The 26,416-nt window shown below is 31.1% G+C and overlaps 1 protein-coding gene across 4 annotated transcripts in view; it reads right to left on the reverse strand.

The window, feature by feature from the left end:
- Positions 1-2,694: 2,694 nt before the first annotated feature.
- The window catches only part of LOC143063974 (CDK5 regulatory subunit-associated protein 3-like), a 35,074-nt gene continuing 11,352 nt past the window's right edge, over positions 2,695-26,416 (reverse strand). For all 4 annotated transcript variants that reach the window (XM_076236447.1, XM_076236449.1, XM_076236448.1 and 1 more), the window contains 12 exons: positions 22,702-22,802; positions 20,251-20,299; positions 19,400-19,488; positions 17,916-18,005; positions 13,886-14,022; positions 13,140-13,302; positions 11,484-11,603; positions 10,476-10,560; positions 9,612-9,697; positions 8,678-8,880; positions 6,252-6,423; positions 2,695-5,572 (listed from right to left, as the gene is read on the reverse strand). In XM_076236447.1, the coding sequence (XP_076092562.1) occupies positions 5,501-5,572; positions 6,252-6,423; positions 8,678-8,880; positions 9,612-9,697; positions 10,476-10,560; positions 11,484-11,603; positions 13,140-13,302; positions 13,886-14,022; positions 17,916-18,005; positions 19,400-19,488; positions 20,251-20,299; positions 22,702-22,802 (1,367 nt within the window). In that variant the 3' untranslated portion in view covers positions 2,695-5,500. The remainder of the gene's footprint in view (positions 5,573-6,251; positions 6,424-8,677; positions 8,881-9,611; positions 9,698-10,475; positions 10,561-11,483; positions 11,604-13,139; positions 13,303-13,885; positions 14,023-17,915; positions 18,006-19,399; positions 19,489-20,250; positions 20,300-22,701; positions 22,803-26,416) is intronic.

The following is a 26,416-nucleotide window of genomic DNA, read 5'->3' on the forward strand; positions in this document are numbered from 1 at the left end:
ATTAGGGGCAAAAAGGGAGAAAAACAAGGATGTCCTGGTTAATGGACAATTACTGAAGTACAAAACATAATTTAAAAGCAGTAGAAGGGAGGTAATTCAAACAAAATTTTGAATTACCTCCCTCACACTGCCTTTAAATTATGTATAAAGACATGTTGTATTGTTTTGAGGTGATTAACTGTCAATTTTATTTTAAGAAGTTACTATTTTTAAAATGCTGTTCTCAAGATTTCAGATATTGAAAAGAATATTTATTCAAATATGCAAAAACAAAGGGGTGGGAGGGTTAACATCTTTTTTGTGGGAGGGGTCAATTTGCAACAGCAAAGTGTATTGCACAAAAGCAAAAAACTGAATAAAAATTTAAATCACATAACCAGTTCAAGAACTGCATAAAAAACACACAAAATATTATAATTGAGTAAGTCCTTTTGCTAGTCTTATTCATGGTTAAGAATTTTTAATCTGTTCCACATTGAGACTATCCATTTACTTTGTTTGCTTTATGAGGTTAGAAAATACTATGGTGGCAATCAGAAACCATAAGTCAAAGAAATGACAAAACCAATAGAAAAACATTGAAAAGACAAACAAAAGTCCACAAAACATTACACAGAAAACTAAAAAATTAAGCAAAAAGAATCAAATCAAAAGTAATGATTTTCTATTATCAGCTCAAGAAGAGTTAAAGGAGTTTCTGCTACACAAGTGGCACTCTTCACTTAAAATGGCAAGTAAAAAAAAAACAACATAATCAGTTATGTCAATATTGAAGTATAGGAAATAGTTGTGGTTACAGGTAGAAGCTTTGTACTTCAGATAAACGATTGTTTGATTGGTTGGTTGGTGCTATAATCTACTTTCAGTACTATGTGTTATATTGTGGCTGTCAGTTTTTATTGGTGAAGAAATTGAGATGTCAGGAGAGAACCACTGACATTTGATAGAAAATCAGATTGAAGAATACCATGACCTCATTTTCATGGTTTTATTGATCAAAGTTGAATGTTCACAGATAAATACAGTTACTAAAAGGTTAACTATATTTATGCCCCTGCCGTCTCAAAGGGGGCAATAAGTTTTACTGTTCGTCTGTACATCTGTACAGATCAAGTTTGAATTTGAACTGTTCTCGAGTTATGCCCCTTGACAAATTAATAAATTGCTGCATTATTGTTTCCGTTCTCTGAACTTAAGTTTGCCTCTACCAAATGCTATGAATTCCTGTAGTACACAATGCTAATTATCACAATATACACATCAAGATGAAGTGTGTCCCTTTTATTGATCTAAGGTTATGCCACTTTACAAATCGAAAAATTACTGATTTTTGTTGAGCCTGCAACTTTTGTGACCGTGATCTTGCGGTAACAGCTGTGTTCGTTAACTTTTTAAAAGCTTTATATTTTAAAAGGTGGAATACCTGGATGTTTTATACTCTGTATATAGATGCCTTATGTTATAAAGTTTGTCTTTCCCATGTCCATTGTCCTTGAACTCATTTTTAATGGTTCAGTGACCACTTGAAAAAGATTTTTTATAATGTTAATTTCTCTCTTATTATGAGAAATAGGATAACTATAGTTGGTATGTGCCTACCTTGCAAGGTCCTCATGCCTGTCAGACAATTTTCAAATGACCTTGATCTTAAATGATTCAGAGAACAAGGTTTAGTTTTAGTGGTCAAGTCCATATCTTAATTACTATAAGCACAAGGTCTAGCATATTTGATATATGGAGGAACTGTAAAGTGTACATGTCCAGCTGGCAGGTGTCATCTGACCTTGACTTAATTTTCATGGTTCAGTGGTTATAGTTAAGTTTTTGTGTTTTGGTCTGTTTTTCTAATATATACTGTATGCAATAGGTCTACTTTATTTGGTGTATGAAATGATTGTAGGGTGTACATGTCTAGCTGGCAGGTGTCATCTGACCTTGACCTCATTTTCATGGTTCAGTGGTCAGTTAAGTTTTTGAGTTTTGGTCTTTTTTCTAATATTATATGCAATAGGTCAACTATATTTGGTGATGTACATGTCAATCTTACAGGTTTCATTTGACATTGACCTCATTTTTACTGTTCATTGTTCAGTGTTAAGTTTTTGTGTTTTGCTCTGTTTTTCTTAAACTACAAGCAATAGGTCAACTATATTTGTTGTATTGAAGAATTGTAAGCTGAACATGTCTGCCTGCAGGCATGGTTCATCTGACCTTGACCTCATTTTCATGGTTCATTAGTCAATGCTTAGTTTTCTTGGTTTAGTCTGTTACTTAGAAACTATAAGCAATGTATTTCTTGTTTGGTTTATATAACCTTGACCTCATTTTCCTGGAGCATGTTTCAAAGTAAAATGTAAAGAGTAGTATGAAAATTAAATTCATGATAACTTTTCTACATTAAAACAACCTTAAAAGTTTGGTTAAAATGTGAAAAGGTGACAAGATATAAAATTAGTTTTAAGGGTAAATGTCGAATAGTAATGGCCAAGTCTTTCCTTGCTAGTCTTTTGTCACATTTAAGACAAAAGTGAATAATTTGAAGTTTGGAATTTACTCTGCATAGTTGTAGACTAATATGAACCTGTTGTGTTGTATTATGTTATCATTGCCAGAAATAATACCAGTATGTCACACCAATAACAATTTTTGACACAGGTACATGCAATACAAATTTGAACCAAATAAGTCTGGACCTTTTTTCAAATAAATTAATTTATTTCTCTTTAATATTTTCTAACAAGATTTATAATTTTACATTGTTTTATTTTCTGTCTAACATGTAAAAAGAGTATAATATAAAGAAATATAATAGTCCAATAACACCTCAATAGGTAGTTGAAATGAGCTTAAGCATTTTTTCAAACAATAGAACTGTTATGTAATACCTCATCCTATACCTAATAATTTATAAAAATAATAAATAAATATTTTGCACCAAAATTTGTTTAAAAATATATAAATAACTACATATTTATAACATATTCAAAAAACTTCCAATTCTAAGAGTATCCTCCGATTGAGGATCTTATCTTTTTATCTTTTTTTTTTTATTTACGTGTTACATGTAAAACGTTCATACCTGAAAAGAACAAATAACAAAAATAAATAATAAATTAATCTGTTTCCAGGTCCATAAGTGCATTTTTAAATATTTTCCCTAATATTTTTCCCAATCTAAAAACTCTAATTATGGTGGATAGTATAAAAGATATTTTTCTGGCATAATGTGGCTTCATTATTATTCGTTGGCTACACATTTTTGTTAGTTTCCTTGGTACAGGCCAATGAACTACAAATTTCTATAAAGTTGTATCCAGACTTTGGCAGAACAACAAAATCACATATCCAGGAAAATGCAAGGTTTCCGAAATCCACGAAAATCAGAACCCACAAAAAATAAATGAATCCACGGTATACCAAAATATATTAAATATACAGAGTGAGCTTTTAAATAAAGACAATACAAAGAATATATCACTGAGCTCTTCTTTAAGCTACAGGTTATGCAAAATCATATTATATCATTAGGATAATTAAGTGAATAAACACTATCAAGTGACTAGAAAAAAAAACTGATTGACAGAAATATGATGTCACACAAAAGATAATTCAGTTTGTATTTATAGATTTTTGTAGGGTTTAAAACAAGAAGGTATTTTTATCTGCGTTAAACTAATCGAAAGGGCTCAGATGAGATATAAACAATAAACATACTCTTGTTTGTATAACCAAAGGTATTCTTGTTAGTGCTATTTCCTTTGACCATGAAGTGATATTAAGATGATGATCACTGTACTTGAGTGTAAAACATATCAGTCAAGAAGCCTGAGATGGAAAGATAAAAGGAAAGGAGTTGGTTCAGTAAGACCCCTTTTTGGCCCCAAAATATAGCAGTTTTACAAAATTGTCAAAAATGTAATCTTTTAGCTATTAAGTAGAAATGTAGAATGCTTCTGCTACATGAATATGGGCTGTTTTTGACAATACAATGCACAAATATCGGGTACTAGCATCATAAAGTCATGCTAAATTACTGAAATCTTCACAATTTTAGCATTTTAGTTAAATTTTAGACTGTTTCCGTCGTAAATGAAAGTGGCTGCATACGTGTTTATTCATAATATTGAAATGAAAGCTGTATTTGATGATATTACATAACACATATAAAGGTTGAGGATGAACACGGATGCGACAACTTTCAATTTTGACAAAAACCATCTGAAAAGTGACATTTTTTTGCATATTTGATAGATTATTTCATATTTAAGCTTGAATTGGAGCGTTTTTCATGACTAAATCAGTTAAAATCTTTCGCATAAACTAATTGAATCAATTTAAATAGACACTTAAAGTGTTTAAAAATGTCCAAAATCTTTCGTCAAATGAACCGGAAATTTGAGGCCAAAATCAGCCCTTACCGGACCTTTACTCCTTTGAGAAATAACACAAAAAATACCAAATGATAATGTCAGATCTTATTTTCTTGCTTTAAAACTAAATAGATAAATTTTCAGTACATGAAATTGAAAATAGAAATGGGGAATGTGTCAAAGAGACAACAACAGATGAAAGAGTAGAAAACAGCCAAATTAAGGCTGTCTATTTGTAGGAAGATGATAATGTCAAATAAACTATAAGGGATTTTTTTCTTTTCAAATAATGATTATTTCAAGCATTACTGTCAAGTTTTGTAACAATCAGTTCAATTGTTCAAGAGAAATTTAGTACAGTATAATGTAAGACGGACACATACAGATATTTGAGTAGAATTTCTTCAAAAATTCATATAACACCACATCAGGATAAAATACGGTATAGACCATTAAAAGGTCAAAAATTCATTTCATCTGCATAAAACAATTGAAAAGGACACAGCTAAAGACTGATAAAATAAACATCTCTTATTCACCTCTTTGTCTTCATTTGAATATCCTTTTTTTGGTCCCTTATTCTTCCCTCAAAATTTTAACTTTTGTGGTTAATTATCATAAGAAATGTGAAAATAAATGAGTTATTGAAGTGATAAAGCAGAAATAACTACCCTTACAAAATTGAAATAAAAATAAAATATCAAGAAAAATTTAAGTCAATTTTGTTTCTTGAATATTCATATATCACTTCTGACACTACAGTCATCTGTATAAATTCACTTTTACATATTACAAAATTCTTTACAGTTTTGTCTGTTAGAAGTGCCAACATCGCATCAATACAGTTTTTAATTAAAATATTTTTATCATCAGTTCATCATGAAAAAGTTCTCAATATTCAATCTGCTACCGTTTAATTTCATTTAATATGTAACAGAATTATTGCACCAAGTTTCACCATACAGAATAATATTACTATACTAGACAAGACAAGGTTGTTCCAATGATGTCATGTACAATATTGTATTGATTTCTGTACTGCACATGTACACCCTACCATTTCTGTATGGTTGTGTATTGTATGGTATTGATTTATCTCATAATTATCACAATTCTGTCATGGTCATGTATCATACAGTATTAATTTCTCCCATAATGTTCACATTCCTGTCTTTGTATTTCTTTGATATTTCTATTTCCATCTGTAAAGAGAGCAATAAATAAGGTAAATTTAGTATTTATTGTGTGCTTTTGTCATGGCAATTGTCATTTGAAATAGTATGGTTTTATGAAATGCTCAATACAAATAAAGATATTTTAAAGGAGTTTTTAAAAATGCAAGTTCTAACTATTATGCAATACTTATCCAATAGTATTTTTTTAATGATAAAAAACATCTGAATTTGATAGATATTTAAAATATTGGTACATTGTAAAATAAAAGAGTATTTATGTTACGACTTCATTTGAGAGTACAACTATTGTATAATACAGTGAAAGGATCAGAATGGATTTTCTTTCAAATGATTACTGTAAATTCAGAAATTATTGCGATGTTTTTATTATTGCAAAAAATGCGACAGGGTAATAATAGCAATAATAATAAAAATTCACATTTTGAAATCTTTTATATGAATCAAACAGGATTTTTCCTGAACTAAGCAAAAATCAAAATCATGTTTTAGTCTATAATGACAAAATCACAATATCAAATGCACCAATAATTTCTAAATCTACAGTAGAAAATATTTGGTATGCTCATTTATAAATATATTAGCCAATGTTTGCTATTGCCATTTTTTCTTCTGCTTTTCTAAATATTCCTTCTTTTTAAAGGTCTTTGAACTTTTTTTGATTGCCAAAAGAAATGCAGTATTTTACCTGTTTCTGCACTTCTCTTGTTTTCTTTATAATCAGGTCTAATTTAGGTTGTATTTCTGTCTGTTCTTGTATTGCTTCATCTCGCTTCACTACCATTTCCTTTTCATGAAAAGTCATTTTATCTGCTAAAGTTAATATCTGTTTCAAATCATCTCTCAGTCTGTCTACATATCTGCAAAAATACCAAACAAATGAAGAGATAATCAATAATTAAAACATTGACATTTTACTGTTTCTATAAAAAAAATAGAACCTTCACTACTATAAATTATATGTTATGTTTTCTTCTGGACTTATTTGACCCTGCATATTAACTACAAATTTTAAAAGATGTATGAAACAGTTTTAAAAAATCACAATTTTTAATCTGTCAGATTATGTCAATTATAGGTTTGGTGTGCAAGGATCCGGAAATTTTTTCACCTAATTTCAGTCATTTTCATATAACTTAAAAGTTGGTGCCCCTTTTCAAAAACATTGTCAAAATCTCATTACTGCATGAGTATGCTCATACTCGTAGCATCAACGAACTTGTTTCACTGTTGCATCGCATTTACTTCATGATTTATCCTACCATTTTCCTAAAATCGATCAAGAGCAATTAAGGGAAGGCAACAGTTTAAAAATAAAATGATTTTAATGACTCAAAATGATAATTTTCTCAGTCATAGCTTACGTTTCTTTTGATTCTGAAGTCGAAATTAAAACCGGATGTACTGCGATAATACTAAAACGAACAATTACGGACTCATTTCCGGGATTAGTTTTGTTGTTCAAATTCACAGGAAAACATCCGCTTTTTGATGTTTTACCTTTAATAATGTAAGAATATTAATGAAAATAGTTGCACTTGCTTTATTTAGCATGAAGCAATTTTAAATTTACGATTTAGTGTCAAATCTGCGGAAGAGAATTTCAGGCATGCGTATTATATAGTAAGGGAGCTACCATTTGATTTTTATGGGGGGGCTAGGATGAAAAATTTTGTCCTGCATTTTTTTTTAGTTGTAATCTCTGTCCTGCCTTTTTATTTTTCACTCTATTCGGTCCTGCCTTTTTTTTTTATTAGTTTATCCTGACTTTTTTTACCTAAATTGTCATCCTGCCTTTTTTTTTTGCAAAGTGTCTCATCCTGCCTTTTTTTTTTACTCAAAACTCCTGTCCTGCCTATTTTTTTCAAATTTCATCCTAGCCCCCCCCCATAAAAATCAAATGGTAGCTCCCTAAACAAAGCACGTGTGTTAGTAGTGAAAAAAATCTTTTTTCTATGTAAATTAAATCAAGTTTTAATTAAATTTTAATCATAATTGATAATTGTCTTAGCTGAAAAGTAATTAAATAATGAAGACAGTTGGTATAATTTTAATTTCTTTATAATTTGGAGCTTGTGATTAATAGTCCGGTGTGAATTAAAAACACAGGTAAAGAGATTAGCGATCATTAGCCAATAGCTCCCCGAGGCATTAATATAGTTATTAGGAGGGCCCTCAGGATTATAACACTTTACTGGAGTGGCAGTTTAATTACATAAAATCGATAAGAAAACAAAACATGTTCAATATGGCGATTTTGAAACTCGATCTCAAGGAAATGACCGAAATTATTTCTGTTGAAAAATAAAATTTGACCTAAATCCCAATAAATGATTTAGGACTTTTGAGTTTCCGAATCGGTCATGTCTGGCATATATGACCGTTTCCGGACCCTTGTTGGTGTGTATTAACACAATTGGATATTGACATCATATTAATGATTTTTTGTTGTTGAAAAATTAAAGGATGAGCATTAAGCATAACCACATAAAAATAATGACAGCATTCCTATTGCGTACTTTCCATTTCTTTGTAGGAACAATCCAGCATCATAAGATATATCTCCCAGTGTATTTGATATTCCAGAGCTTGCATTTCCCTATCATGATTTCTTTGATACAAGAATGCAGCTTATGAGGAAGATATTGAACCAAGTGTCATTTATTTCTTTGGCTTAAGCCATCTCGTGATAAAAGTTTACCAAAACCATCTTGATTTGATTGAATGTTATGGTATATCTGTATCACAGGTGATCATTGATATATTCCAATTGTTGTTGCCATTTGGTTGATGAAAACTAAAGTTGGAGAATGGAAACAAAACAATTAGATTTTTATTTGTTTATAAAGGGGCATAACTCAAGAGTGATGTCACCCAATTACAAACTTGGTCTGCATTATATGTGATAATAAGCATTGTGTATAAGTTTCATAACAATTGGTTGAGGCAAACTAAAGTTAAAACTAAATGCCACGTCCCCTGCAGCGGGGGTAAAAAATGGTAACTTAAAATATACATTTCCCACATTATCCCTTTAATAGATATCGGTTATAGAAGTAAAATAAAATATTCATCTTATTATCCAAGTATAGAGACGCAGAAACTTAATTTTACCTTGGTGAGTTTCTTATCAACATTAAATGATGCATCTTCACAGTTGTCAATTGACTATGAATGTCCTTGACCTTTATAAGCATGCCTTCTACTGTTTCCCTGGTTACTTGAAGTGACGATGGAGCTGACTGAAATTGACTGCTGGATAAAAAGTTTCCTTCTTCCTTCATTTCTTCTAGCCTCTGAACCAAAAATGCTTCTACCTACAATATGTATAAACTCCTTTTTAAAAGTATAATTATTCAAGAATAAGATTATCACTGACGTTAACCATAAAGAAATTTATTATCACAATTTATTTTGCGACATTTGCAAGTAGAGAAGTAACACAAATGTAAAGCGTAAACATATATAATCATGATTGATTTTTAGGTGTTTTAACGCCACTTCTAAGCACGGCATTTAGGCTGTTTCTCGGTGGCAAGTTTTTAATGGAGGAGGAAGAGGGAGTGCCAGGAGAAAACCACCGACCCTTAATAGGAAAACGGACAATCCTAGTCAATTAAGACTGGAGTCGAATGCACCCGCAAGAGCGGGATTCAAACTTACAACCTCAGTGTTGACTGGATAGTGATTATAGTAGTAACTACTTAGACCACTCAGCCCCGAGACCCCTCACAATAAGAAAGTTCGCAAAATAAATACAGTAGTTGCGAAGTCATCCAGAAAGGTTCAAATGCTAAAAAAAGAATTTACAAAAAAAAGTTGGTTTACAGTGATAATAGTAATTTGCTCAGTTGTAAATATTTGTCACATAAAGTGTGACGCTTAATTATTGTTATTCTTTATGATTTTTTTCTACTGACAGACAGCTGTGACCATCAAATGCTTGATATGTTCAAACATCCACTTATAACCACCTCTGAAGTTATTAGAACATCCTTAAAATATTTTGCGAATATGGACAATGATGGACTTATGTTGGTTGTTTTACCTCTAACAGATCATCTAAGAACATAGCTCTTGTTTTAGGATTATCTAATAATGATGTAGCATCTTCTCCTTTAGCCACTCCATCTTCTGTAAAATAAAAGAAAGTACATCTTATATACGTGACAGTATGTTGTGTAAAAGTTGCAAATGAATGCAACTCATTTGTGCAAGTAATCAGTATGTTGTCCAAAGTCAATAGCCTCTTGCCTTTGTTAGTCTTAAAATTGAGAATGGGACTTGTATGTTTTTTAATTTTATCTTCTATCTTTCGGCTGCGTTGAAGACCCGTAGGTGGCCTTTGGCTGTTGTATATTTGGTCTGGTTGTTGTCTCTTTGATGTATTCCCTATTTCCATTCCCAATTTTATGCTGTCTTTCATTTAGCTATAATTTTCAATTTTGCATGACTATGTAATTTTGCCTTATACATTACACAGATATAGTTTTTATAAGGACATTGTAAGATATTTGGCAGATTTTCCTATTGAAATTTGTAATAGCAAAAAATTATTAATAGAATCTAACCAAATCTTCAGTCATCATTTTCAGCTTCCAATTCATTCTAAAGAGAAGTGATCAAAGCTTAATAAGTTAGGTATTTGAATTAGTGAGTAAATTATTAAGCCGTATAGCGGGTTATTTTTGCGGCTTTAAATTTTTCATTTAATAAGGTAAACAAAATATTTTGGTGGTTATTATTTTGGCGGATGCAAAAATTTTATCAATACCTTTGCATGTTCACTTTTAAATTAGCGGAATTTATTTTGGCAATTTTGTTCTATCTGCGAAAATTAGCGAAAATTTTCACCCTGCTAAAATAAACTGCTATACAGTATATATATGATCACTGTGTGTGTGTTACATACCTGCATGCTCCACAATAACCAGGTCACTATAGTCTATTCCATTACTGTCTTTGTCTGATTCTACTACACTGAAATCTATGGCATCCTACAAAGAAGTAGTTGCATCAGTTTGATATAAATACCCCACTTTTTCCCTACAAATACTACAAACATCTAGATGTGTCAATGCCCTCACTTACTTCCTACAAACCCCATATATATGTCAATTTCATATAAATAACTTCACTCATTGCCTACAAGGCCCATATATGTCAATTTGATATAAATGCACTCTCTTACTGCCTACAGAGAATTATATGTGTAGGTATGACTTAAATACCCTAACTCAGTAACTCCAAACAACAAGATATGTCAATTATTATCAATACCCTCATAAACTGCCAACAAACAACTTATTGTGTCATTTTAATAATACCCTTATTCAATGCCCACAAACAACTGGCATTACAAAATATGTAAGACAGTTCAACAGACCACACCACCATAAAATCCTACTCAATTTCAAGAAAATGAACATACTAAGAAAGACGAACACCAATGAACAAAACATGGTCCTTCTTTGGTACTGACACAATAGATGGTTTAGCTAAACCAGTTTTATTTGTGTGTTCAAACCTCCCCCTTTTGTCTATTTACACCATGTCAAAAGTAAAACACACAATAACCAACCTGGACAGTGCATCTATAATTTTGGAAATAATTTGGAAAGTTATGAAAACAGAATTTGGAATTTCATAAATATGTCCAATGAATTACTTGTTTAATGTTTAATAAAACAAAATAGAGTTATACTTTGAATAAGGGCTAATGCAGGGGAAATGTATAGTAGTGTTGAACAATATATGATATTTGTTTCTTTTATGTAATTAAGGTGGCAGAAAATCATTTCTGTTACATATGTCATAAGAGTTATGGATGTTTGGGTATAAACAAAGTGTTGTCCTAACTTCACCTCATATGTTTTTTCTTAGGAATAGCCATGAAAATGATAGATATTTACAGTCCTACCTGATTGTCTGTTCCCTCTTCATTTCCTCCTGTTTCTAACGTAATTTCAGACAAGTCTAAGTTTATGTCATCAACAAAATCAATGTCAGCAATATTACCATCACCAGCACCCCAGTCAATCTACAGTACATCATAAAAACATTGGTTATATACTCAGAGATTAGCTCATTTTCAAAAATTATATGACCTTTCAAAGTTTACCAAATGAAAATGAGGAATTTTTATTGATAACTGTTTTCAAATATTTTTTAAAAGTTTGTTTTCTACATCATATATTTCATTCATATCCATTTTCTACATGTGGCAGCCCTTATCAAATCTTAGTTTGTGCAGCACTGCCTTCCATAGGTAAATATACTATCCTACATCCAGAATTCTTGTACACTGCAGTAACACTCACTTAAACAGGATGATCTGTAACTCATGTGCCAACCACAGAAAAACTTGTTTTAAATGTGCCAAACTTGGTTGCTTCAATATTACTAAACTAATATGTTGAAATGAATTTCTGAACTTCCATTTCATATGCATCATCAATGGAGACCACTACCTAACTTATTATTTTGGATAGTACTGAATTTTGATAATTGTGAAAACTATGACAGAATATGTCACTCAAAAATAGAAACGCCCTTTTAAAATTTAAAAGCATTATGTGTATGCTTTGGTTTCTTGAATTGGTCTCACATTTTGGTCAGTTGTTTAACAATGGAAATAATGCACAATTTTTTTTAAATTTGCAGTTCGTATTATATAAACAAATTATCCAACACACTACAACAGATTGCACAAGATGAAGCCTTCAAACATTGACAACAATATAATAATCTGTTAGTTTTAAACATATTTTATTATACTGGATTGGGAAACAAGTTTAGCAACTTATATTAATCCCTTTCCACATTGTGGGTGCGAGTGCTGCCTTGTAGCCGCATTAGCTTGCTCTTTTTTTAAATCTACAAGGGTGTCTTTAACGTGCAAGAGATATGGCTCTCTCTTAATAATCTGTTGACACAGAGATGTCACATGTTCATGTAATTTTGATAGTATAATGCAAATGTTGAAATTAAATACCACTAACATATCATAATTGGCAGGACCAAATAAACTCCATGGAAATGAGATGTGCAAATGCCAATACACCTGCATACCAAATATCAGTGACACACCACTAGTACTGTACTAGGGGTGTGGCCAAACAATCTTCATTGAAATCAGATGAGCATAATACATATCTAACTGAAAACCAAATATAGACCTACATCTAGTATTTCTCAATAAACTGACTTAATTATCAACTTATACATTGTTTTTAAATAATTAAAATTTAACTGTTGAGAGTGAAGATATATGACATCTATCCAATACATGATTTCATAGTGGTGGAATCTGCTTCTCTAATGATTTTTATCCTTCCTTTTCAAAGATTTGCAAAAGGTTGTTTTCTTTTATGTGACATGATCAGGCAAAGTCACCTTTTTTTTCAGGATGACACAATAAGAAATTCAGAAGAAATAAAGAAAATCTAATGTCATAATTAAATTTTGCCCAATCATTTGTGCAGAACAGATTTTTCACTAGTGACAAGAAGTATTTTTCTCACACTGTTCAAGAAATGTGAAAATAGCACAAAAATTAGAGAAAAATGATTCTTACATCTGCCGAGTCTGTTAGAAGATCCTGTTCATCTGTGGTGTCTATGAACAGTTTTGTACAGTCAATTTTCTCAGGTTTTGTTCCTGTCCGCCATTCATATGTTGTAGTATTGCCATTTTTGATAATATGTTTTAACATCGGTAAATTATTTTCTCCAAGATCCCTACAAAGTATGAGTAGTAAAATGACTCTTACATATTATTTGTAAATAGGTTTACCATCCATACAATACTGTATTAATTTTCAAGAAACAAGTAAAAAGTACAAATACTATGTAAAAATAAGACAAAAACAAGTGGCCCCTTTTCTCATATTTTAATGCTTGACTGAATATCTGAATATGATCAATTTTTTTTATAATTTTTTTTTTTTTTTATAAATATATCTGTCAAAAATAATTGATAATCGCTGAATTTTGAAATTGTCCCAGGACATTGCTGATATAAACCTTTGATAAAATTCAGGCAAGAATTGTACAAGTGACAGCACTTTCAATGCAATTGTCAATATAATTAATATTTTCAAGGAGATAACTTTTTTTTTATCAGGCACTCATTATCAAAGAAGGCATAGTCATATCTGATATAAACCTTTGATATAAATTTGATAAAAATCTGCCAAGAATTGAACATGTGAGTGCTCTAACAAGACCAGATGGATGGACACCTGGTAATTCTGTGTCCCCTACAAAGCTTCAAGCAGGGAAAAAAGGTGCATAAGTACATTATGTGACAAAAACTGCATACTCATTTGTTAAAAATTGAACAAAATCTTTGTAGAAATCTGTTGCTAGCGTCAATCCACTCGTGGAATCACAAATTTTATCAAATGTTTTTGGTAGATCTTCAACAAGAGCAGCTAGCTCTGATTTGATTTTCTTTCCCTGAAAAACATCAAAGAAACATTTAACAACAGATGTTTGTTTCTTAATTGATAATTTTATTACATAATCAGTCATATGATGTCATCTTAAATTAAACCAGATGCTCCGCAGGGCGCAGCTTTATACGACCGCAGAGGTTGAACCCTGAACGGTTGGGGTAAGTATGGACACAACATTCAAGCTGGATTCAGCTCTAAATTTGGATTGTGATTAAACAGTTGACACAGCATAGGTTTCTGACACATAATGAATGTGGTCTAATGAACTTAAATGTTTTTTTGCCTTTGAGCAATTCACTATGCTGTTGAATATTAATCCTCTCAAAAAAATGTTTGAAGAAATTTTCTTTTTATTTATGAAATCTGGAATGAAAAAAATTGAACCCCCCCCCCCCAATTTTTTTTTCACATCCCCCTTTCCCTTATTCCAAAACTGATCTCAATTCAAATTTCTAATGGAGTTTGCAACAATAACTACTCATTTAAATACATATTAAAATGTAAAAAAAGTGCTTGTTATCACTGAATGGTAAAGATTGTTTTAATTTATCAGTTGGTAGTAAAAGTGAATATACATTGTATATTGTATAAAGCAATGATTTAAGTTGATTCAACTACTATTCTGGACAAAGAAAGATAACTCCAATTGAAAATATGAAAATTTCTTGCTATTGCACAATATTGTACAATTAGATATTTCTTGCTATTGCGCAATACTGTGCAATTGAAAATGTCTTGCTATTGCACAATACTGTGCAATTGAAGATTTCTTGCTATTGCTGAATACTGTCCAATTGAAAATTTCTTGCTATTGCACAATACTTAATATAATAATTTTGGACCCCGATTTGGACCAACTTGAAAACTGGGCCAATAATCAAAAATCTAATTACATTTTTAGATTCAGCATATCAAAGAACCCCAAGGATTCAATTTTCGTTAAAATCAAACTAAGTTTAATTTTGGACCCTTTGGACCTTTATGTAGACCAATTTTAAAACGGGACCAAAAATTAAGAATCTACATACACAGTTAAATTCGGCATATCAAGGAACCCCAATTATTCAATTTTTGATGAAATCGAACAAAGTTTAATTTTGGACCCTTTGGGCCCCTTACTCCTAAACTGTTGGGACCAAAACTCCCAAAATCAATCCCAACCTTCCTTTTATGGTCATAAACCTTGTGTTTAAATTTCATAGATTTCTATTTACTTATACTAAAGTTATGGTGCGAAAACCAAGAAAAATGCTTATTTGGACCCCTTTTTGGCCCCTAATTCCTAAACTGTTTGGACCTCAACTCCCAAAATCTATCCCAACCTTCCTTTTGTGGTCATAAACCTTGTGTTTAAATTTCATTGATTTCTATTTACTTATACTAAAGTTATTGTGCGAAAACCAAGAATAATGCTTATTTGGGCCCTTTTTTGGCCCCTAATTCCTAAACTGTTGAAACCAAAACTCCCAAAATCAATCCCAACCTTCCTTTTGTGGTCATAAACCTTGTGTCAAAATTTCATAGATTTCTATTTACTTAAACTAAAGTTATAGTGCGAAAACCAAGAAAATGCTTATTTGGGCCCTTTTTGGCCCCTAATTCCTAAAATGTTGGGACCAAAACTCCCAAAATCATTCTCAACCTTCCTTTTGTGGTAATAAACCTTGTGTTAAAATTTCATAGATTTCTATTCACATTTACTAAAGTTAGAGTGCGAAAACTAAAAGTATTCGGACGACTAAGACGACGACGACATCGCAGACGGCGACGCCAACATCATACCAATATACGACCAAAAAATTTTCAATTTTTGCAGTCGTATAAAAATATGGAGATTTAGTATAATTATCTTTTCATTAGTTTCATTTGCTTTTTTGGTTTAATAAGATTTTTTACCATTCCATAAAAGACCTTTTGATTTTGTTCCAATTACTCATATTTTTTTTGGGCTGTTTTTTTTTATTTTTGCAAGATGTCGCAAAAAAATAACACATCAAAACTGTAGATTTTTGGCATCACTGTAGAATTAACTATTAATTTACATCAGAAATGATGTTGCATAATTCTAGAGTGGCTTATTATCTCCCTTATTTCATGATCTCTTTTCATTTAAACATGCATTTTTGAATCAGTGCAATATACCGTATACGGCCGTGTATTGTCCGCATTTGTGTATAGTCCGCACCCCCTCTTCATCCCCAAATATCGAGGAAAAAGTCTAGTTCGCTTGTATAGTCCGCGGCAACTTTTGACAAGATCGGGTCCGCGAACAATGACGGAAAATGTCGAATTTGCGGTATTTTTTTTTTTTTTTTTTGCCGAGATCGGCAATATAGTAAGTATTGTTGTTGAAAAGATAGATAGTCAGTTAAAACTTATGATAAGTTTTTTAATGGTATCTTTAAAGATATGTTTTCAATCTTTGTTAAAGACCGGCAACACAGTAATTATTGCTGTTAAAAGATCGATGATCAATATAAAGTTATGATCAGTTTGTAAAAGAAGACTTAAAAGATATGTATTTAATCTATTTTAAAAGTTTTCAAAAGATTCTGTTTAATTGCTTAATTAAATCGTCTTTCAGACTATCATTCTTTAAATATTAATTTAAAGTCCCAAACAATGAAAGTAAGAACTGTATTCATGTAATAAATGTTAATTAATTCAATCATGTACATTTAACTATCGGCTTAAAACTTTTGATCTCATTGAAAGTGGTAGCTTGCCCAAGCCAATAAACTGTTTAAAATTCTAAAAATAAATATTTGGTATGCTATTAAACAAAAGATGTTCGATGTTTAAAACTTGATTAGAACTCATTAAAATGTTACAACTCTTTAATCTTATCATTTCTTTTATTGATTTGAAGAACTGCCTCAGGTTATTGAATTACATTCATCACTTGTCAAAAGTTGACATGGTTAATTAATTGCTTTACACACAAACCCGTAAACTCATTCATGTAAGACGATACACCTGCACAATGTGAACTTTCACCTGGAAATATAGTTTCGTATACAAAATTCCACTTCTTTCAGGTTTACACTTTCAGTATTAATGGTAACGATTTACAATTAAAAAATGTTAGGTCTTGATTTATTTACGTCGATAACTTAAGAGTTAAACACAAATAGTCGGAATACGAAAATTTTTGATACTTTAATCACACATTTTCAAAATGGCGGATCGTGGTTTACTTGTACTGTACACACGCGAATAACATTAAACAAAATCGATCTTGGGAAGATTTCACTAGGTTTCAACTTGTCTATTATGGTTTTACCATTGAAGGGTTCATCTTTCATTGATATTCAGGATTCAGGTACACTGTTAAGATGCAATGACACAAATTTGACCAAATCCGAAACAAAGCGGACATTCGATCAAAGGCTGATTTTTATGCAAATTACTAAGTCAACACTGTTGGATTGTTTATTTTATTTAAAAAAAATAACAAAGAGTAGTCAAGAATACAGTTAGATTGTTTATTTTATTTCTAAATAATACAAAGAGTTGTCAAGAATACATTATAACATTGACAACACTTTGATGTTTCTGTTTACTTGGCCAAACCTCGTTCAACATCGTATCCCAACTCTGGAAAAAAATGTCATGAAATCCTATAGTACTGCATAGTCCGCACCCCTTCCATCAATTTCATTCCCAGGGTAAAAAACCGCGGACTATACACGCCTTTCTACGGTAAGCTTTGTTCTGATTACAGGGCTACTGATTTTCATTTTTTTTTTTGTCTTCAAAAGTAAAGTTGATTTGTGTGGAAAGACCTTTCTTGTTCAGAGAACAATTAGTTTTCAATTGAAATTATTGCTATAATATGGCTCAATACATTGCTATGGCGGATAACAAAAATACACATCTGATATGCTGTTTTACCTGTATTCCAAGCTCCTTGCATTTAGAATCATACTTCTTTTTCAGGTCAGTGCATTTGGATGCATAATCTGCTTCTTTTCTGTCACACTCCTGAAAAAAATAATGGTAAATTGCATACACAATGGCTTTGGGATTAGTAGATTATCTATATTCAAAACATAGGGTTAAAATTAATGTTGCTTATTTCTTTATTTGTCTCGCTAAGAGTTCAATCTTTTTCACAACATAAGCATACTTTTTTTTTTCAATATTTTTCAGTGTAAATTTCAGGCACTGAGAATTTTCAATGTAAGTATGAGGTAAAACCTGTTGATTCAAACAACTACTGGCCAGCTGACATAGTTACAGTCAAACCTGTATTAAGCAGTCACTCATGGGAAGTATCAAAACTGATTGTTGGAGATAATATAAAATAAAATGCTTTGCCGAGTGCAGACTAATACCACTGCAGAGGTCGAACCCTGAACAGTTGGTGCAAGTTTGGACTTGCTACATCCTGGACTACACCGCTACTCCATACCGTATGAATCAATAACTTTAATAATTTTTTGACACATTGTAAATTTGTACTTAATTTTGTATTTTCAGTTATTTACCACCTTTGGATTGGTACTAGAATAAAAGTCAGCACCTGATTCTTTATCTCTTTTTAAACCCAATCACAGTTTAAACTGACTGGTCGAGCCAGCACAGCATTGGAAGATTTCTTGCTATTGCGCAATACTGTGATTTAGCCCAATACTACATGTATGTGATTGAAGATTTCTTGCTATTGTGCATTTCTGTGCTAGAGCGCAATACTACATGTATGACTATGCAATTGAAGATTTCCTGCTATTGCAAAATACTTCTTATAATAATTTACACATCATGTTTGGTGTGTATCTCCTGCCATATACTGAATAGTTCATGACTTACAATCAATTTTAGTTGTAAGTTTTTTTGTTCATGACTACAATCAATCTGAGCCGTAAGTTTTTTTGTTCATGACTTAAGATCAATATCAGTCATAAATCTTTGTGAAACTTGAATTCTGGATATTAAGCATCCATTCAAAGACTTTTAAAAGGTTAAATACACACAACATTGTTTAAAGAGACGCAGAAAAAAAACCCAAGCATGGAAGTTCCATATCCAGTTTTTTTGGAGTTTGTGTAGATGAATCTTTTGTTTTCTGCATAATATTTTGTGGATCAATTTCTGTCTTTTTTTTTTGGCCTTGGCTTTGTCCGTCTTTATTCAACTTCAGATTTTTGCACCCTTTATATATTCATCTTTTTTTTCAGACAACAAAAGAATGGATTACCGGTATATTTTTTTCATCTTAGTTTATACTAAGATAAAATTGAGAATTATACTAAGAACCTATTACAAGTTCTAGAAAAAAAATGAAAATAAAATCCTTGCAATTTTCTTCTTATAACAGGTGATCGAGAATCTACATATTAATTGGATGAGGGCAATTTTCCTTTAAAAACAAATACCTTTTGTAATTGTTGACATTTTGAAATCTGCTTTTTCATAGCAGGTATTTCATAGTTCACATTTCTGGCTAACATCTGTGCTGTTTCAGCTGAAATGTAATAAATCTTAATACACATGTACAACTTGAGGCAGCTTTAAAAATTTGTATATACTATAAATTGAGAAACTATTGCTTACATTTATTATTGAGATTTTGTCATTTAAGACTCAAATAAGTTTTTTTTATTTTGCGATATTGAGAAAAATCCTGTTTACCAAATTTCAAAATGTGAATTTAAATTTTTGCGATTATGACCCTGTTGCATATATTGCAATAATTAGAACACTGCAATAATTTCTGAATTTACAGTATAATGTAATGAGTTAATAAAACAGCCATCCAACAAGACCACAGAACAACAATCTAGAGGAGGGACAACAGTCTAGGTGCTGAATGCAAAACATGTCACGTTGTACAATTTCAGCTTCCGTTTGGAATTTTTAAATATAGTAATAGATGGATTTGTGTGTTTTAAAATCAAATGCACTTTACTGCATTCATGCTTTCTCTGATACAATCTGAAAATCTAAGTGCTGAACTTTTAACAACAATTATAAATCTGAACATTCAAAGGGTACGGTATTTATCACAAAGGGTAAGGTATTTATCACAAAGGGTACGGTATTTATCACAAAGGGTAAGGTATTTATCACAAAGGGTACGGTATTTATCACAAAGGGTAAGGATTTATCAGAAAGGGTACGGTATTTATCTCAAACGGTACGGTATTTATCACAAAGGGTAGAGTATTCATTACAAAGGGTCTAAATTCAGAAATCATTTGTGAATCTATAATAGCATGATACAAACCTAAATAAACACCATCTGTTTCATACATCTTGATTATTTCCATCCAATCCTGTGAAAAATAAAAATACTCAATCATTTTTAGTTCTAACTTAACTTCTTCATATATATTTAGGACTTACAGGTGTGATGGGGATGCTCAAGTATGAATTACAGGTGAGATGGGGATGCTCAAGTGTGATAGTCTGTTCCCAAGTGTGTTGGTCTTGTAACTAATGCCAGATGACATGTGGAAAAGTTTCATTTGGTTTGAAATAAGACTTTTTGAGATATTGATCAAAGATGCACAATTATTATGAGAAGTACATTTTTTTAGTTTGTATATTAATTTGCACTGAACACTGTTTATCAGTAATTTCCCTGCTTTAGCAACTTATATTAAAGTTTCATCTATGCATTAAATGTAAATCTCTTTCAACAGTGTTTGCAACATTTGAAATGCAAGAATACAATGTATATTTCATATTATGTACATCCTTATTAGAGAGGTATCAACTAAGAAATGTGCCTCTTATAAAAGTATAATGGAATTCCTATTATTTTGAAGAGGTATGCATAATTTGACATGATATATCTTGAATTAGTTCATTGACTATTACAGCTCTTTCCTGTAGTAGCAGAAGGGCCAAACAGCTGTATTGCTTTCTACAGCACAACACTATCAGTATCATACATGCTGATCTAACCATATAAGGGCTGATTTGGTTTTGTCATTTCATAAACTGTTATCACAGAGATATGTCTCGCCTTTTTGTAATTTTGATTATGCAAATGTTGAAATCAAAATAACAATACTTTAACATCTTATAATTACACAAGTTATGCAAATATTCAAAGTCAATGAACCATGACTGAGTTACATGGCTCAACAATCTCCATGTAAATGAGATGTGCCAATGCTAATACAACTGTATACCAAATACCATTGACTTATTATAAGTCGTTCCCAAACCTAAATACAAACATTAACTTGTAAACTATGAAAAAGTTTCAAAGTCAATCAACCATGAAGAGGGGTGGGGCTATATTTTCTCCATGGAAACGATAGTTGCAGATGCCAATGAATATGCATACCAACCATCATTGACTTAACATTAGAAGTTCATCTTAAACTGATCTAATCACAAACTAATATACATGTAAACTAAGATAAGTTTCAAATTAACATTGGCCTTCCACTAATGGTTGCCCTTGAACTGACCTAATCACAAACTAAGACATGATAACTTTGAAAATTTTCAACGTCAATAGACCATGACTAAGGGCGTGGAGCCAAATTATCACCATGGAAATGAGATATGCCAATGCGTATACAACTGCAAAACAAATATCATTGACCTACCACTTGTGGTTTCACATAAACTGACCTAATCACTAACTAATACATGTGAAATAAGGAAAAGTTTTGAAGTCAATAGACCATGACTAAAGGGGCAGGGCCAAATAATCTCCATGGAAATGAGATATGCCAATGCTTATACAACTGCATATTAAATATCATTGACCTACCACTTGTGGTTCCACATAAACTGACCTAATTACAAACTAATACATGTAAATTAAGCAAAAGTTTCGAAGTCAATAGACCATGACTGAAGGGGCAGGGCCAAATAATCTCCATGGAAATGAGATGTGCCAATGCTTATACAACTGCATATTAAATAACATTGACCTACCACTTGTGGTTCCACATAAACTGACCTAATTACAAACTAATACATGTAAATTAAGCAAAAGTTTCAAAGTCAATAGACCATGACTGAAGGGGCAGGGCCAAATAATCTCCATGGAAATGAGATATGCCAATGCTTATACAACTGCATATTAAATATCATTGACCTACCACTTGTGGTTCCACATAAACTGACCTAATTACAAACTAATACATGTAAATTAAGCAAAAGTTTCGAAGTCAATAGACCATGACTGAAGGGGCAGGGCCAAATAATCTCCATCGAAATGAAATGTGCCAATGCTTATACAACTTCATACCAAATATGATTGAGCTACCACTTCTGGTTCACCATAAACTAGACCTAATCACAAACTATTACATTGTTGACGCCTTCGTCGACACCTGTAACAGCATACCTATGTCTCGCTTTTTGACTCCGTCAAGGCAAGACAATAAAAAATTGTCTTATCCAAATCCATACTCACAATAACTTGAAGTTCCATTCAAACCATTAAAAGTTAGATATAAGTATATCAATTTTGGAAAGCAAGATACAACCCAAATCACATGATTCCTTTAATTTCATAAAGTGATCTAAATAAGGTTTGTTCTTTAATTGTGTTATTGTTCAATAAACTGCTTTTTTAAAAATAAAATCACTAAAAAATGTGTTGGCCATAACTGAGTTTTACAGGTCTTAGTTGGTTTTCCTATGCTCATTTTCAAGATTGGTCATCATAGATTCTAAATCAGAACTTTAATTTATTGGTTTAAATCACCTTCATTTTCTGTGAGGAGTACTGTCCAATCATATTCTTTTTTCCAAAGTCTGTGTCCTTCATTAACTCCACAATTTGTTGACAGTGAAAATAGTTTATATCTAGAAAAAAAAATCATTTTTAATGCTTTTTTCTATTAAAAATCTCATTTAATTTTTAGTCAAGATTTTGTAAACTAAACTAATTTTTCTAAAAACTAAACCTAATGTATTGAACATAATAAAGGATCAAAACTGTTTGAATTATCTCTTGCTTTTAATTTAAAATCAGAATTTAAGAAAATAATGTATAAAATAACAAGAATGTGTCCATAGTATATGGATGACCCACTTTCACTTTCATTTTCTATGTTCAGTGGACCACGAAATTGGGGTAAAATCCCTTAATTTGGCTTTTCAATTTTAATATCATGTTATAGGGAACATGTGTACTCAGTTTTAAGTTCAAAAACTAACATTACCAAAAACTTTAACCCGAAGTTGGCCAGGTAAACAAACAGACAAACAGACAAGACAAAAAAATGTATGCTCAGACTGAAAAAACAAAATTCCCCTCTTCTATCGTAGGTGGGGCATAAAATGGTAAAATAGAAGGGAAATTCTTTTTTTTTCAACAATTAACAGAATTAAAATTGGTTTATATAATTAGAAATAACCAGCTTATTATACAGTGTGGGTTGTTTATTGTTGAAGGCCATATGATGACCTTTGGTTGCTAGCTTTTACATCATTTGGTCTCTGGTGGTAAGATTAATATCACAAAATATCATAGTAAACAGTTTGTGTACAGCTTACTTCCTAACTTATCAGTTGTAAAATTATCCAAAAAGCATTTATAAGTTCAAAATTATTATTTTATAAATAAACATTATTCAGAATTTGTTTTCAGTGCAACTTTTCATTCATAACTTCAGAAATTGACTCAAATCTATCTTTCAAATTTATAGTGGGATCACACAAGACTGCTAATACCAGTCTTATAAATAACTGGAATATGTATATAGATCAAAAACCAGGAAAAATACTGTAAATCAACTAATTTTCATGACTTTCCTGAGTAGAAAAAAAAATGGCGGAAATATGTAACACTTCAAATCAATCCTTATTTAAATACATAAAATAAATTTGAAAATCACGAAATTAAATTGCTGCTAAATGGGGTTAAAATGAAAAATGTGAAATAAAGTATCTGCGAAAAAAAATTAAGGATGTACACCTCTGAGGAGCCAAAACTTTCTAGAATTAAACTTTTTTTCTGAACTTGATTTTTGGGTTTATAAGACTGTAACAAAATAATTAGTGAACAAAAAATCATATGGTGGTGCACTTCTTTTTTTTTGCTACAGCCCTTTGAAAATGCACAAATTTGATGATTTTCCCATTTTTCATCGATTTTTACCTATTTTGGGGCTATTCTCGTGAAAAAAATCACAGTTCCACAATTAAACTTTTTTTCATAGTTTCTATAAAGATGAAGTGGACCAAAATGAATAAATTATACTTAAAAAAACTATAGGTAGTTGTTAATATAAGAAAGTTTTATCATATTTTGAGGCTTTTTTGTGTAAAATTTACTATGCTGTCAATTTTGTATTTTTGTGATTTTTCTCAATTTTAAGAACAAAATGCATATTATTTAAGTTTTTTTGTTATAAATGATTGAAAAAATACATATCTAAGAAATTTGAAAAGACAACCAGATGCTCTGCAGGGCGCAGCTTTATACGACCGCAGAGGTTGAACCCTGAACGGTTGGGGCAAGTATGGACACAACATTCAAGCTGGATTCAGCTCTAAATTTGGATTGTGATTAAATAGTTGACACAGCATAGGTTTCTGACACAGAATGAATGTGGTCTAATGCACTTAAAATATTTTTTTTGCCTTTGAGCAATTCACTATGCTGTTGAATATTAATCCTCTCAAAAAAATGTTTGAAGAAATTTTCTTTTTATTTATGAAATCTGAAATGAGAAAAATTTAACCCCCCACCCCCATTTGTTTTCACATCCCCCTTTCCCTTTTTCCAAAACTGATCTCAATTCAAATTTCTAATGGAGTTTGCAACAATAACTACTCATTTAAATACATCATAAAATATTAAAATGTAAAATAAAGTGCTTGTTATCACTGAATGGTAAAGATTGTTTTAATTTATCAGTTGGTAGAAAAAGTGAATATACATTGTATATTGTATAAAACAATGATGTAAGTTGATTCAACTACTATTCTGGACAAAGAAAGATAACTCCAATTGAAATATTAATTATATATATTGTATAAAACAAAGATTTAAGTTGATTCAACTACTATTCTTGACAAAGAAAGATAACTCCAATTGAAATTGCAATTAGATATTTCTTGCTATTGCGCAATACTGAGTAATTGAAAATATTTGCTAATGCACAATACTGTGCAATTGAAGATTTCTTGCTATTGCGCAATACTGTGCAATTGAAAATTTCTTGCTATTGCACAATACTGTGCAATTGAAGATTTCTTGCTATTGCTGAATACTGTGCAATTGAAAATTTCTTGCTATTGCACAATACTTAATATAATAATTTTGGATCCTGATTTGAAGCAACTTGAAAACTGGGCCCATAATCAAAAATCTAAGTACACGTTTAGATTCAGCATATCAAACCAGATGCTCCGCAGGGCGTAGCTTTATACGACCGCAGAGGTTGAACCCTGAACGGTTGGGGCAAGTATGGACACAACATTCAAGCTGGATTCAGCTCTAAATTTGGATTGTGATTAAATAGTTGACACAGCATAGGTTTCTGACACAGAATGAATGTGTTCTAATGAACTTAAAATTTTTGTTTTCTCTTAGAGCAATTCACTATGCTGTTGAATATTAATCCTCTCAAAAAAATGTTTGAAGAAATTTTCTTTTTTATTTATGAAATTTCAAATGAGAAAAATTGAACCCAATTTTTTTAATCACATTCCCCTTTCCCTTATTCCAAAACTAATCTCAATTAAAATTTCTAATGGAGTTTGCAACAATAACTACTCATTTAAATACATCATAAAATATTAAGATGTAAAAAAAACTGCTTGTTATCACTGAATGGTAAAGATTATTTTAATTTATCAGTTGGTAGTAAAAAGTGAATATACATTGTATATTGTATATAACAAAGATTTAAGTTGATTCTGGACAAAGAAAGATAACTCCAATTAAAAACCAGGTGCTCCGCAGGGCGCAGCTTTATACGACCGCAGAGGTCGAACCCTGAACAGTTGGGGCAAGTATGGACAAAACATTCAAGCGTGATACAGCTCTGAATTTGGATTGTGATCAAATTTTTGACATTACATGGTTTTTTTTACACAAAACAAATGTCAAGATTTTACAAATCAATTAAAGATTTCTTCTTATTTAAATCTAAAATTAAATAGTTGACACAGCATAGGTTTCTGACACAGAATGAATGTGGTCTAATGAACTTAAAAGTTTTTTTTTGCCTTTGAGCAATTCACTATGCTGTTGAATATTAATCCTCTCAAAAAAATGTTTGAAGAAATTTTCTTTTTATTTATGAAATCTGAAATGAGAAAAATTTAACCCCCCCCCCCTTTTTTCACATCCCCGTTTCCCTTTTTCCAAAACTGATATCAATTCAAATTTCTAATGGAGTTTGCAACAATAACTACTCTTTTAAATACATCATAAAATATTAAAATGTAAAATAAAGTGCTTGTTA

This window comes from Mytilus galloprovincialis, chromosome 2 (assembly GCF_965363235.1).
Source record: "Mytilus galloprovincialis chromosome 2, xbMytGall1.hap1.1, whole genome shotgun sequence".
NCBI lineage: Eukaryota > Metazoa > Mollusca > Bivalvia > Mytilida > Mytilidae > Mytilus > Mytilus galloprovincialis.